The 16158-nt window shown below is 39.5% G+C and overlaps 1 protein-coding gene across 1 annotated transcript; it reads right to left on the bottom strand.

The window, feature by feature from the left end:
• Positions 1 to 68: 68 nt before the first annotated feature.
• On the bottom strand, positions 69 to 15780 carry appbp2 (amyloid beta precursor protein (cytoplasmic tail) binding protein 2). Its single transcript, XM_062419370.1, has 13 exons — positions 15404 to 15780; positions 10589 to 10677; positions 8113 to 8264; positions 6811 to 6934; positions 5416 to 5584; positions 5227 to 5316; positions 5026 to 5093; positions 4828 to 4933; positions 4611 to 4735; positions 4031 to 4116; positions 3563 to 3753; positions 2011 to 2176; positions 69 to 774 (listed from the first exon to the last, which is right to left on the bottom strand). The coding sequence occupies exons 1-13, from the start codon at positions 15539 to 15541 to the stop codon at positions 512 to 514; spliced, it is 1767 nt and encodes a 588-aa protein (XP_062275354.1). The 5' UTR covers positions 15542 to 15780; the 3' UTR covers positions 69 to 511.
• Positions 15781 to 16158: the final 378 nt, after the last annotated feature.

Here is a 16158-nt window from a genome sequence, read left to right as displayed (position 1 = left end):
TACAGGATGTTTGAGGTTTTTTTCTTTCTTGTCCCCCCCCAGCACCCCACCCCCTCTCTACCCCCTCCTCCATCAGTTATTTGTCCTCTTTCTCTTGGAGAAATGCAACAGTCTGCTCTGTGGGTTGTGAAGCTGCATCCGGTCTGGAGTCACGTCTCGGTGGTTTTTGTGGGTGTCGATGAGGTTTGATAACGGTGTCTTCTCTATCTTTTCTTCTTTTTTTTCCACAGCTAAATGTGTGTATGTTTGTGTGTGTGTGTGTGTGTGTGTGTGTGTGTGTGTGTGTGTACTGGCAGCCGCAGTGACTGTAAAGCCAGCTGACTGTGCCGGTGATGCTTGAATTTACTGTGTATTACTAATTAAGTCTGTGTGTGTGTCTGTGTGTGTGTGTGTATGTGTGAGTGTGCAACTGAAGCATCACATTTGGGCTTATTTCGTGTCCTTTCTGGGCTTAAACCCATGTGTCTTTCTTTTTTCTTTTCTCTCTCTTTCTCCTCTACCCTCATAAAAATCAGCCGAGACAGGGGCGGGTGGGGCCCAGGCTCTGAGCCAATAGGAAAGCTTGTACCACCTCCTGGGTCTGCTGGGGGGTAGTGTTGACGTCCTCCAGGGCGTCTGCCACGGCAAACTGCCGGTCCCTCAGCCGGTTCCAGTTGGACAGTACGTTGTGGTATTCAAACACCTTCTCGTAGTTCCCCACTGAGTTGTAGAGCTTGATGAGGCCTCTGTAGTCGTACTCCAGCCCGCTGTAGCCCTCTCCAAACAGCTTCTTACCTGGGAAGACAAAGGAAGCATCACTTAGCATGTTGGCAATCATTCCATATTACATACAAGTTAATTAGGCTGCTAATGGGTAACTTGGCTATTAAATCTTGAAACTGAACTGTTTTTGAGGCTGATCAACAAGACATAGAAGCACATTAAATCAGTTTGACTCATGACAGCTTTGACTTAGAACTCAGTTCAGTTTCAGAGCAGACCAAAACGGTACAATCTGGAATTCCGGGAACACAGGCCTCAATAAGCCAGGTTATTTCAGTACTGAAAAGCAGAGTCGATTTTAATACAGTTAAATCACCATGGTAACCGAGCTTGATGGCTAACCTGCTCTGAAGCAGATTCAGTTCATGAGATCACATCTGAACATGAAACTACGGTGATAATTAAGCAGCACACAGGAAAAATGGAGTCATTCCTACACTACAGGATCCTGGCATGGACAAAAATACTGCATTTACAATATTTCACAATTAACATGAAGAATATTTTATTATATGTTTTACTACTATTGTTTTTTATTGCTTTTGTACTTATTGTTTATTGTTCTTTATTCTTTTTATTGCTACTCTTCTATTTTACTGTCCACTTTGCTGCTGTAATAATGCAAATTTCGCCATTGTGGGAATAATAAAAGGAATATTTTATCTTAAAAATATGCTGTTTTTTTCCTACTTTTCCTACATTTATGTCAATATCATTTTAGACTTAATGTGATGAAGACTGTAAATAAAGATCATGTTTACTGCAGCCTTTTTATTAGATATACAGCATTCACACATTCTCAGTATATGATAAATGGAATATCATAGTCATATTGACCTGATGAAGCAGTGAGGCTGTCCTCTCTAGCTTTGGCAGCATAGCTTGGCTCAGGCTGACTTTGCTTTTGCTTATTTAAAGACAGCTGTACTTGTAATATTTGGATATTATTTGTACCATTTTTCTTCGTCTGTTCTGGCTGAGAGATTATCTCGTATATCTCTCTCCCTCTCGTCTCTCTCTCCTCTTTCTCACTCAACTCAATTTTTGCTGTGATTTGGCGCTATATAAATAAAACTGAACTGAAGTGAACCAGTTTTTTTAATACCAGTAAAACAGGATGACTAAGGTTAGGCTCATTGATGAAACAATGAAGTTGGACTTATATGTGTTAATGTTTATCTCAATATAGATAGAGTTTGTTTTTAAAGCACACTGTAAGATACAGTCCATCCCTTCCCCTCCTCTGACCGATAGCGATGGAGCGCAGGTAGAGCCTCTCTGCGTCATCATACTGGTTCATGTCGTAGTTGTAGAGGGAGGCCAGGTGGCCCACAGACAGAGCCACCTCGTAGTCCTCATGGCCCAGAAGCTGCTCCTTAATCTGGATGGCTTTGATGTGCATCTCCTCTGCCTCCTGGTTTGCGGGAAACACACACAAACATTGAGACACAGATCCAACACACACACAAACACACACACACACAGGCAACATTTTCATACACAGGAACTATTTCTTGGGTTTGTCCGATGAGCAAAACATTAGGTTGATTTTTCCAGTGGAAAGGTTTCATCACAAGCAGCAGTGTGGGCTCGTGTTAGTCCCTGTGAATGTCAGCACTTGTTACGTTATGCTCTGAGATGAGTTGTGATGACTTTTGGGTTTCCACTTTGAACTACTTATTTCCAAATAGAGTTTCAATGATGACATAACAGACTATTAACTTTTCTATCTGTGGAAATCTGATGAAAAACATGTGTTTAGTCATTTCATAAATCCTTCTATCATATCCTTTACAATGCACCACATTTACGCTCATCAACAACTATTCTCCTAAACAGATTGGGAAGATTTGTCCCTTTAAATAGGGACTAAAACTCAGCAACTTCATATTAAAGCTGAGTAAGACTTATGTTATGTGAGCTGCTGCTGCTCTGCTGCATTCAGCATTGTGAGATCCAGTGTAGCCTGATCAGCTGATAACAGCCATGAAGACTCATCAGTCATCAGTATGATCAGCACTGGGCTCCACTTTAAGGACAATCCTACAGATAAGTGTGATGCATTTTAAACTAACTCTGTCACAGGCTAAAAGCAAAATGAAGATTTATTTTATTTTATCATCTATCTTTTATTTCATATTTTTGTCTATTTTTATTACTTGGACTTTTTTATTCTATTTTATTTCCTTCTGTTTCCACCTTTACATTTCCTCTTAATCTTTTTATTTTTTTTATTTTATATTTTACTTTTAATACCCCACCTCACATTTCTGCTTCATTTTATAGTGACTTTATTTTTATTATTTATTTATATTATATTTTTATTCATGTTTTATTACCTTTTACTTTATTTGGGTATTCTTAATTTTTTACATTTTTTATCCTACCTCTGGTGATTCATCAGAGTGATGATGGCATTTCATCACTTCCTGATTATATTGAGTCATTAATTATTTCTTCTTTTCTTGTCTTGTTTGTTTACTATGTATTTGTTTTCATATATGCTGCTGATCTACCTCTCTATCTATCTATCTATCTATCTATTGCACTTTGTGTTACATTACTATGTATGAAAGTGCTATACAAATAAAGTCTGATTGATTGATTGGATTTTTGGGGGTGGGGGCGTACTGTTATGTTGGACTAGTCCCTTGCCAGTGATGTTTGAATTGACGCAATAACAGCAGTCAATCTTAAATGTTTGAGCTGTATTACAGGTTATGTTGCAGCAGTGTGACCTCATCAGCTTTTATAGTATATATATAAATAAATAAATATATATATATGTGTCTCCATTAACCTTGAACTTCCTCATGGACTGGTAGAGTCGTCCTAGGTTGCCGTAGTGTTTGGCTGTCTGGACGTTAAACTCTCCGAAGGCCTTCTTGGCCAGCTGCAGAGAGGAGAGGTGCAGGTCGTGAGCTTCCTGGAGGAGGCGCTCTTCTGTCTCCTTATTGTGGCAGTCGATCGCTATTTCTTCCAGAATCAAAGCTGGTGAAAAAAAAAAGCAAAAAAAGCATTCACGTTAGACTTCCTCCAACGTTTAGACAGCAGAGCCACAGCTCCGTGTCATTTGTTGGTGTCAAATGTGAAATTCTCCCTGAAGTTCAAGTCAGTATCAGTCCCTGCATCACTTCACTGTTATCTCAGAACTGTCAGAGGTGTCATATAGCTGCTAACAGATGCCAGTCTAAAAACTATAACAGAGTGGCAGTGTTACTAACACACAATGGGCGAGAGGCCAGCGTCTCCAGGAAACATGCCTTACCTTTGACTCTCTTGGAGGAGGCCAGCAGCAGATGGTCCTCAGGCAGAATGTGAGTTATGATGTCTATGGCACGTTCTGCATGGAATCTGAGGGGGGGGGACAAACACAGCAGCTGACCCAAACATCTCATGCCCGCTCAGACTTGGCGAGAAAAGCCTGTTCTATTCACGGGACAAACACTTCCGAGAACGAGGAGCGCTTCTCTCTGAGGGACGTTGTTTTGTAAAAGCTCTGCTTGCTCGTACGTTGCAAAAGTCAGAGTGGATAACAGAGGTCACAAAATTACCCAAGTTGGAATCAGTCCCTTTGTATACAGAGAGGACTCAAATTTAAAAATGCTTTCACTGAGCTTCCTGCTACATTTAAAAATCAGTGTCTACAATGATCACAGTATGAAACGACACCCGCCAGCAGCGTGCAGCCACATTACTGAAAAGCCAGTTAAGTCGATAAAAGAGAAAACACGGTTACAGCGTGAGTCATGGTCTTGTGCTTCCATCTACAAGCGAGCTCATGTCTAATGTAATTAGCCGGCTGGTCTAGGAATAGTCTCCGACTCTGTGAGATTCATTGTACTCACAGAGCGTTGTCGAATTTCCCAGAGCTGTACTGGTGCACGTATGAGGAGTAGGCCAGGTCTTCATGGGCCGTGGCCACGTGGATGTTCTTCCCTCCGAACACAGACTGTCGGATATCCAGCGCCGTCTACGATTGAAACAGAATGGTGATACTTTTATAAGGATGCGCATCATTCGGCGACACCGGTTTTACACTCTTGTTCTGTATTGCTCTGTTACCTGGTAAATAGCAACTGATTGGCATATGTTATCTACATTTAATAAGTAAAATCCATAATCTAGCAGCGTGTCCGAGTACTTGGGATGCTTGTGTCCAAAGTGTTCTCTGTAAAAGACACAAAAACAAAGCCGTCAGAAAACATTCGAAAAAGAGCAACTATAAATGACGTGGAGACCTTATAAGACCCAGCGGGTTACCTTGCTAGAAACACTGCATGTTTGATCAGCTGTTCTGCTTTTCTGAACTCTCTCTTCACCACGCAGGCCTGCGGCAGAAACACACAGTCAAGACTTCACACGACGGCTATCGAGTATCAAAAACTCAACACAATGCTGTCCTGTAGTAGTGTAACATACAGTCTGCACTAACACGTTGGAATATAAGTGAACACTGTTAACCTTTGAGGCTTGCCGGAGGACATCGACCACTACTTTAACAGGCAGCCCTGGAGTAATTTCCTTCATGGCCTCTATACACCACCTGTATGCCTGGAAGACAGACAGGAAAAAGACACGAGTAAGAAATGTCCTTATTTTCTATCAAACTCTGGTGACAAAGCTCTCTCAGGCACCGGTGGTGAATCTTACCTCATCGTAGTGGCTTTTGGCGAAGAGCAAGGCACAGAGCTCGCCGTACAGCGCCGCCTTGTTGGCCTGGTGGCCGTGTTTGGCTAATTTGTCCATATAAGACTGAGCAAGCTTGAAGGTCTCCTCCCCCAGGTGGTACTTACAGTTACCATTGCGGACATGAAGCAGCCTGTGGAGACGAGAGGAGACACCTTTAATAACAGTCTTGGTTTGTTGTTAAGTCCAACTTAGTTACTGGATGTAGACAGAAATATAAGCAGAGTTTTTCTGATTCAGTCATTATATATTGTCATTATAATATCAACTGTCATAATGCCTCTTTTATGGATTGTATGGATTTTCAATTTAAACAAAGGCTGGTGCCCTCATCTTCCAATAAGGCTGGAACACTTTTTCATTCATCAAACTAGTCTTTCCTTATCTATTTTTTTCATAGTCTTTTTTTTTTTTTATATAGTGTTGGAGTGGCAAGTACAGTTCTACAGGTCAAAGACACATTCATTAATAAGACATGACTCAGTGCTGCATCATTTGCACTGACAAACTTAATAAATCCCACATCTCATACAAGCTAAAAACCAGACAGACGAATCTGTAAATCGTTATTATCAGCCTATATTGACTTATCACAGATGTATCAGTATCTGTCTTTCTGCCGTCCGATATGAGCCAATTTCTTCTTTCTTTTTTTTAAAGATACATATGCCACATTTTATGTATAGTTAATCATTTTTCCTAATCCAAGTTTAATATATACATATTAAATTCTTATTGTAGTTTACTGTTTTAGTGCAGTGATGATTTTATAAAAAATGTAATTAATTGTTCAACTGTAAAATATCCTGGACTCCATTACATAGATTTGAAGTGTTTGATAACACATTTGAAAAAAGTGTGTGTTTATATATATATATATATTCTGTGTATATAAGATTATCGGCTGATATATCGATATGTGAATTACTTGATATTGGTATTGGCCCAAAAACTCCAGTATCAGTCAGGCCCTAAACAGTTTACTACAACTGAAATTAAGACTTTGGTAACCCCAAAGTGAACTTATTTATTATACATAAAGGCTGTCTAAAGTAAAGCTGCAATCATTAACCAATTAGTCGTCGACTATTAAATTAATTGCAAAATTCTTTGATAATTAATTGGTTTGAGTCATTTTTAAGAAAAAAAAAAGTTTAAATTCTAAAATTAATTTTTTTTAAGTCCTCTGTAATATTAAGTGAATATTTTCGGGTTGTGGACAAAACAAGACATTTGGGGTTTTCATTTTGGGCTTTGGGAAGCAGTGACCGACATTTTTCATACAAACAACTAACCCTTAATGAAAATAATGGTTAGTTGCAGCCCTGGTCTAAAGGAATTCTGGGTAAATATACTGACCTGACACAGCATTCCACAGCCCGGAAGCAGTGGAGGACCTCGCTGTGGAGTGTGCAGAGCTGCAGGCACGACAGAAACACTTTCTCAGCATCTCCATACCAGCCGGCATCAGACAAGAAGCCCCCTGCAATCAAACACATGACATCACTTCAGCAGTCTGCCAATCAGAAGGGAGCTAGATTCAGCATCACCTGCTCCACACAACACATTACCCATATGTTCTATTCAAAACAACACTTACACTGCAAACTATGTGTCTTACTTTACTGTGTCTATTGTGCCAGGTAATAGAGGAAGTGAAACTCATCTTTAAGGTTCTAACATTATAAACCAGAATACATCCACTGCTTCACTTTGATGATAATGCAGAGCTAAAATATACACTGCTGGCTCATCTTTTAAACAACTTCTTTTTCACAGTCACTGCCACGGCTTGCTCGCCAGCCAATTTACTGCTTAACAAGCATCCATCACCTTGTCTTAGGATGCATTAAATTCTCTCTAGATGCTGTGCTGACTTTATAAACAGAATGAGAAAGAGGATAAAACCACTGTGCTAGTGAATATTGTTTAATATACTCATCAATTACATGTGGTGGCAGTCACTACAGATGTTGAGGCAGTTGCGGGTGTAGCTGAGGAGCTGAGCTATGCTTGTTAGTACTAAGAAGTCATGGGTGACACTATTACTATTTTACATTTATAGCCTTATTTTAATCATGCAAACCCAGTGACAGGCAGTAAGTGGAAGGTCTCTGGTGCGCACATCGCTCTGAAACAACTGAGCCAATAACAGTGAAGTATTGCGACAATAGCTTAACAAATGAAGAGACTGTCCTCTAGGAAATTACACTGTTGGAAGGTACACAGTGGCACGTGACATTAACATCTGTTGATTTGTTAAAAGTTCAACAAAAATAAATAAGAGGAACAGTTTGTTTCAGTCATTTTTATGATTGCATCAATCCAATGTCTCCTACGCAAACAGGCATTCTGTAATGTGTGAGCCTATTTAGTAGCAACCTCTCATTAGCATGTGATTTAATCAAAGTAAACAGCTGCTTTCCGGCGCTGCACTTCTCAAATCACAGGCTGTACATGATCAACATACCTGTCCCATAATTCCATGCACCAGCACAAAAACAGGATCCATAATATAAACGACTAGTAAAAACAAAATCCATCTAGCCTATCTCTGAAGCTAATCAGTTAACCCTCTGATAATTCTCTCATTGTCTTCTGTATCAGCCCCCCCCCCCTCTGTCACCAAGTGTCTACTAGAAAGCTCTCCTCCCCATTTACCCAGTACGAAGCCGAACTGGATGGCCTTTTCCTTGACGTGGGCGTCAGACTCTGCGATGTAGGAGCAGCGGCGGCTGAAGGAGTTCGCCAGGACTGAGGCCACTTTCACACCGTGGTCCATCAGGGCCTGGAAGCAGTGGTGCAGGAGGTGTCTGGAACAGGTCAGAGGACATATGTGAGATACCGATCAGTTACACAGACTGCTGCTATTGTATTCACATGGAGATTATCGCTGCAGGCTGAAAGCAACAACATACAGCGCTAAGATAACATTACAGATAGAACATCAATAATGTACCTTAACCTAAAGCCTTCTGTAGTTCAACTGGGCTACAACAGGTCATGTGTATTAACATAGTTGGTCTTAAGTGGCCACTGTATCACCCTCAAGGTTTGCTAATACACAGAGGTTTGACAAGTTTTATTGTATTGGCTCAGTGAGTTCAGTGAGTTCTCAATCCAGCAGCTGCCTCAGGGCTTTTACACAGGTGAACATCCAACACTTAACCTTCACCTGCTGTATAACAGTCTGAACGGATCATTTTTCTTTGTTTTTTTTTAATATGTAACGTCATGTTCAAATAATTTCCTCTTCTGTCACAGTCCAGCCCTGCTCTGATGACTTGGCAGTTTCTGAATGGCAGCAGCTATGTTTTATAAAACTGTCGCTCGGTGCACAGTAGCACATTACACAGAGCAGAGCTGGAGTTACACTGACTGATTCCTTTTAATCAGCCTCGAGTTTGTATAACAGCCAATCAAAACAGTTTATGTAACTTTGTCACATGATGATGCTGTCATGAGCAGAAAAAGTTGAAAATTCAGCTGTGATTCTCAAAGATAGCTGCTCACTGATCTGGTCCACCCTGTCATATCTGTCAGCCAGTAAGAACAGAAACGAGGATGCAAATTCAGCCCTAAATAAACTGCTAACACCTGCTGTTCACTGGCAGTGGACTTTCTACTTGATGAAGGACTGAATGTAAAGTTAAGTGACATATTTCTCTGAATGAATGCTCTCCTACAATAGAGATACATTGATACTGATATCAGGTATCAGTTTGATACTGACTCAAACAGCTGGATCAGGTATCAGTGACAATGGGCTGGTCTGGTATCAGATATCATTATTTTAATGAATAACACTTCAATACATTTATATCTAGGTGTCTATTTGTCATATTTTGTTTTACAAAGTTAGGAAAGCAACGTTTAAGTCAAGCCTGATGTTGCCTTACACATAAAAGAATGATCCCAGTCTATTCCACACAGTGAAGCACACAGCTTATTAACCCTTACATACTGTTCACATTCTACACCTTCACAGTATGTTCCGGTTCAGTTTTGACCCGGTCTAAGAATCCCCTCCTCCTCACCAAATTTTAAACCACAGATGTGTTTAGAAAGCATCAATAGTCGATCTGACTGATCAATAAATGTGATTAAACCTTAATTCATGTTTCAGATAGAAGAGAGAGACATGAAAATATAACATAGCAATAATGATGGAAATGTATTTTATGTAAAGTGAAAATGAACTGTGAGGTTTATTGTATAACCATTAGAGCCATCAGTCTTCACTGCTACATCATAAAAAGAAATCCTCATAACTACTATCTTATTACAACTATTAACCATTCATTTTGGTCAAATTTGACCCAGAACAGCCTCAATGGGCAATCATTTGTAAAAAAAAAAAAAAAAAAATTAACATTTTAAAATATTTAAATTTTTGTGTAGGGTATTTAGGGTCGCTTTAGGAAAAGTCATCACATTTCAGAATAAAAGACATTTGGGGTGTTTTTACAGCTGTCAAATTTGACCCAAACACTGCTATCTGATTGGTACGCAGTATCAGCTGATACCCATAGCCCAGGTATGTGTACCAGGACTGAAAAAGTGGGATCAGTGCATCCCTAACCTAAACCTACAGACCCTGATCAGCTGACATGACAGTGTAGAGGGACACTATTCTCGACTGTCAATCAGCGTTGACACATTGAACCTTCTATATAATCTTCATGAAACAAAACTGACTGAATCATTGAAGTACAGTGGAATAATCTCACACATGGATGCATCTTTGGGCAATTCCACACTGCTGTCTTTTTTAATGCTTGTGTTTTGTTGCCTCTGCATTTGTATGTATGCTTTAATATATGATATTCACATGTGATTTAATGCTAATACAAATATGCTGCTGCGGTTGATGATGAAATATAAAGCAAGACATCTAAATACTAAACTCAGGCATTATTATATTTTCCCATCCATGCAGGAGGCTTTTCCAATCCCATCCTCCATCCACCTGAATGCAGTATTCAGAACAGCACACACACTAAAAAACAACTGCAATGATAATCATCTATTTAAAAAGGGGACCCAGCCCTCCAGGACCACTTTGTATGACTTCTGATGGGTCAGTGTGGGTTGGTGTGAGGTTTCAGAGACAAGCTTAGCCCCATTATGTTCTTACCTTTTGTCTGAAGCCCGCAGCACTTTAGCAAACACCTCCAGCTCACAGAACTCTCCTCCCAGCTGGCAGAGCCGGCCCTGCTGGTAAAGCTGAGAGACAGAGAGAGGGAGAGGGAGAGGGAGAGGGAGAGAGACAGGGAGAGAGAGAGAGATGGAGGGGTGAAGGGGAGGTAAGGTGAGCATGGAGAATCATTGAGAATAATACAGATGTCAACTCTTCAATTAGGAGCACGGTATTGACTGTAAGGGTGATAAGTGATGTGATTAATAATGTACAGGTGGAGACAGAATGTATCAGCGGTAGAGTACACAGTGTACTAACCCTGTCCCATTTTTCATCCCGCTTTCTGTTACTGTTGTGTTTTTAAGTGATGCTTTTACAAAATGTTGTGTGCTGTTCGGGTGAGGTGGGGTTTACACAAAAACATTTGCTGATGTCTAGCCTGTCATCAAAATGCACTGAGCTGGAAGTTGGTATATATACACTGGCTCTCCATGATGGGGGGTCTGCGGGAGAGTGGGGGGGGGTCACACGACGGGTCTCAGAACTGCAGTTATTGTGTGAAATCTCACTTAAAGTCAGAGTGATAGGACACCGTGTGAGAGACTGAGGGAAATAGCTGAGTGGTGACGTGTGTTTTTGTTTGGGTTTTTTGCAGGTTTACACTTCAAATGAATTCAGAAACTGAAACAGTCACACTATCTCACAGAAATAATCGCGATACAAATTATTATTGTCATTTGAAGATCATTTTATACCACTGATATAATGATAATATAATAGCATAATAATGTAAGGGGGGGTGGGCGGTGGGATTGGAGAGTGGGCTCTACACTTCTGTAAAAACCCAGACTGTCATTATGGTTGGAGACAGAGTTATTTACCTTTAATTCTTCTACAGTCTCCACTCAGGACGAACACAGTGAGGAATGGAGGACACTACTTGTTTAACCAATGTGACATGAATAGCCTTTTAGCTGCTAATGTGAAGTGTGGCAATGTTGAGGTCAAAATAATGATCACGGTCATGTCCATGTATCATATGATAAGTCCATATATAGACATGATGATGTTGATTATGTTATTGTACGATAAGTAAAAACTAATTTAAATTTTTTTTTTTTTTTTTTTTTAAGTAAAACTTAATTTTTCTGCATGCTTAGAAACGTCACTTTCCTCAACCAGGTGTTTTATAACGAACTAGTCCTTTTGAGCATGATGATATATAACTCAACATTAGATCAAATCATGTTACCATTCGATTAAATTCTGTTAGTAGATAGTAATTAAAATGAAGAATAATTAGATATTGAAAGTCATGTGATAGGGTGTCTATTTGTCTTCATCTGTAATAACCATGTTTCCCTGTCTATACATCTGTGGACTCCTTATGTTGTGGCTGCTGTGAGCCTCCACCACCCCAGGATACACACATTAATATTGTTACTGAGCAGAAATACCTGTTCACTGTGATTGATAACGACTTTTGAGTTCATTACAGATACTGCTGAACCTTTAGATCAGGAATGTCCAAACTATTCCATTAAGGGCCGTGTGCCTGGAAGGTTTTTGTTCAACCAAGAGCACGCGATTCAACCGATCATCTGTCTGAAGACTGAGATCAGTTGATTAAAAACCTGCAGCCACATGAACCTTTATGGTAGAGTTTGGACATCCCTGCTTTAGACAGATTGAATTCTTTTAAAAAGGTGTGTACTACTCTAATTACTATATCAGCATTTTATTGAATCTGTTTTTAATTACTATGTAGTGGCTCGAATTGGCTGCTTCAGTCAGGTAAATAAAAACATTGTGGTCAAAGTGGCCAGGAAGGTGATGATGAGGGAGTGACCTCTGCTACAGGATGCACGAAACAGACACACTATTTAGACACTTTTATTCATGAGCTATTGAAAGACTGACTCTCTTGACTTAATTTATATAGATTGGCGCAAGTGTACTTTAACACCGGGGAGTGCACTTTATGTGGCTCTAGATTTAGTGTTGGTCTTAATTTGATCTTCATGTACAGGATGGTAATAGTGTTTCTATTTGTTTGATCTGCTGCTGTTTTCTTTTTTTTTTTTTTACATCTACATTTATTTCTCAATAACCCATTATGATTTATTATCTTTAAAACTATGTATTTTATGTTATTCTTGATTCTTTTCGGTTGTTGCGACCTTTGAGTTCATTCCCGCCAGCAACACAAATATCCTGCGGGTTAATAATCAAGTTTAAGATGCTACAAAAAACAAATATGTAAACAGAGACAAAGAGAAGAGGCAGCTAAACATTGCACTGTAACACCTGAAGGCTGCTGGCGCCTAGCACAAGTTGACCTGATGCTTTACACATTTTAACACTAAATCACCTTTTAGTGGTAGTCAAACTTCTACTACGTCAGAAAATGCAGCCTTTACTTAAAGTGTAATACAAGTATTGTAGTGTTATTCATGTTGAATTACACACTGTCCCACTAGTGTGAAAAAAACTGATAAAAAAGTGAAAGAAAATGAGTGTGAACTAAGCTTTAGTTACTATTTATTTGATGTAACACTCTGTAGCTGTTATGTATTTCCTGTCTGACCCTACCTGACTGCACCACTCTGACTAATTCAACCTCTGAGGCACTTTTTATTTTATTTGAATATATATTCTCAACAACACCTGCCGAGCTGCGGTTAAGCCAAGTGAGATCTCTTCATGAGCTACACCATATTGCCACAAGCTGGCTTTTCCAGTCTGGCGCAAATTATATCACGGCTGAATAGTTGTTTTTATTAATGTTTGCATTCAAGTCAGAAATGAGTGCATGAAAACTCAGTGGTTTCATGCTGAATTGTACATTTGATTTGACAAAGTGCGCCACTGTTGTTTGTGTCTGCTTGTGGATGAAAACAAGCCCGAGAATGGAGAATATACGACGTTATATAAAAAGTGAAGAAAGCGCCTCATCGAGTTTCCATGTGATGCCATGTGAAGACGTTCTGTACATGTTTGCCCTCAATGACAATCTATAAATAAAGCTGGAAATGTTATGTCGTCTTGGCTATCAATGAAACAATAAAACATAGACTCTTGGGCGGTTCAGCGCTCTCAGATGAAGTTACCACATCGGATTTTCTTTTGTTTACAGGAGATCATCGTCGTTTTTACATATACAAATATTACAACACTGTTTACTCTGTAACTATTGTGCTTCTTAAAGGTTTATGCATGATTATGGCCTGTCAATCTAAAACTTACTTTATCAAAAAATTCTGGTCAATATGCCCTCAATTTATTATAGATAGTATAATAAAGCCTAGACTCTTTCCACACTATTACACAAAAGCTTTACAAAAGCTAGAAGCCATGGATAAAAGACTAATAATCAGGGCCATGCTGAGGACACAATGTTCACATCCCCATGTGTTTTTTTTCTTGGAATCTGGGCAGTTGAACACTCTGAGGATATCTGTTTACAAGAAATCAATGTCAGTGCTTTAACTGGACCTGTGCCCACTGGTGTGATGTGCTAGTACTTGTGATTTCTATGTCACGTTCACTCTCTTCTCTTAATGGACATGGAGTAACAAGTAAGAATCCCTCCTTTCACTTTTGTAAATAAGTGTGAAGAGGAGGCGAGAAGTGTGATGCTGCCCTACGGCTGTCATGTCTGTGTTAGAGGTACAACTTTTAGTTAATCGCCTCATTTCGTTTATCTCCGAGATTTTTTGGTATTGCCGTTGAAATCCAGTGTGTGTGAAGAGAACTATCACAATGGCAGAGGTTCATCAAGATAGTTTAACATCAAATGGTTTGCTGCAAATTCTGTAAACCAACACATCTATAGCCTCACACACACCACTACACTATTACTGTATAGCATAATACAGCCGCAGACACCATAGATCACTGCTGATGAAGTTGCTCGTATATTAACAGTTGCGGCCTGTTATGATTATGGTGTTTAAAGTGTTTTTAATATCAGTTTCAATACCTTAAACTTAAAAATCTCTATATGTTTTTTCCCATTTGACATAACCTTTTAGATCACCACGTGAGGATACTCTGAGGCAAACTACTGCTTCTAAGTTAATAACACAACTTAGAAAAACACTAGAAATGTGTAATTAATTATAAAACATGCAATCAGTTTTTAAAAATTGTTTTAATATCTGATCAGGAAGTAACTTTTACTCATCTAAACAGCCAGTGTATATCATCAGAGAACACCATTACTTTGAATAGGAGTATACTGTATGTGATCATATGTATTGACAAGACAGTCAGTCATTTCCCGCTTACCCTCTTTATCTCAGCTGACATTGGGCGAGTCGTCTTATATTTCAATGTGTTATTCATTTAAAAGCTCAGGATATTATAGTTCTGTATTTAATGTGGATGTCAAAAGCTCTCCACATATGTTGTAGCGAGTAGCTAGCAAATGTCAGCCTATAGGTTTGGGTCGCGAACTCATTGTTGACATGACTGAACCGACAAAAACACTGTTGACTTAAATGACAACACTGTCACACTTCATTTTCACGGTCACTGGTGTAATTAAATGCGAGATGAAATGCTCGTTTTTGGCTTCTTATACAAAAACACGTTCATTATATCGCTAAACATACTAGCTATATTGAATTCTAGGAAGATATTAGGTGGGTTGAGTTAGCTGCACCCTCCAAAACAAGCAGTTTTTTTATCTTTCTAGAGCAAGCGTCGGGTTATCGATATTCAGCTAACGTTAGCAGCTGATTGCACAAAGCGTACAGTCCGCTAGCTGTCACATACAGCCGGGCCACCTTTTTCACTGCTATATCTTACCTTATAATAGACATCAAACTGTATATTCTCCGGGAGCGAGCGTATGTCCCTTCTTGACCGACTGTAGTTGTCCACCACAGCCGAGATAGCGGTGTTGTACAGTGTTTCTGGGATCCATTCGAGCTCCACCGCAGCCATGTTGTTTTCCCTCTCCAAAAGAAACCCCAGCAGCTACAGCCCTCCCCGGCTCTCCCTACGCTCACTTACTGCGGTTAAAGCACGTCCTCGGCGAGTCTTCATATAACACTCGCCGGGCGGTGAGTTTACAAAAAAAACACTGGCGCTTTCGCCGAGTTACAGGTCCACTTGTAAAAGCTCTGTTAAATGTCCATCTTTCTCCTTCATCTCCGATTATTCGTCGACCCTACAGCAGTAGTTCCGTGCCCCCGTCCCGTCCCGACGCACACATTCACTTGCTGCTGACGCAATGACGCAATTGTGCAGTCAATGCAAAACAAAAAAACAAAAAAAGAAGAAAAGAAAACGCCTCTAAAAAAAAAAAAAAAGTATAAAAACATGTTTGGTAGGGTTTAGAAACATTGTGTATTCTTTTATTAAAGTTGTGTTATTTTGCATAATTTTGGCAACCATATAGTCTAACCCCTTATAACCCAGATAACTTACTGTCATCCCAAATAAAGAAATTCCAGGTCAAACCATTCAAGAGTGAAGATTATTGTAACTCCAGTTATGAAAGTATAATCTTGTGAAATACGGCTCCATTACAGTAAAAATAGTAAAGCAATATACACTCA

This window comes from Scomber scombrus, chromosome 5 (assembly GCF_963691925.1).
Source record: "Scomber scombrus chromosome 5, fScoSco1.1, whole genome shotgun sequence".
Lineage (NCBI taxonomy): Eukaryota > Metazoa > Chordata > Actinopteri > Scombriformes > Scombridae > Scomber > Scomber scombrus.
The sequence above is the reverse complement of the archived record's forward strand: the minus strand, read 5'-3'. Positions and strand labels throughout refer to the sequence as shown.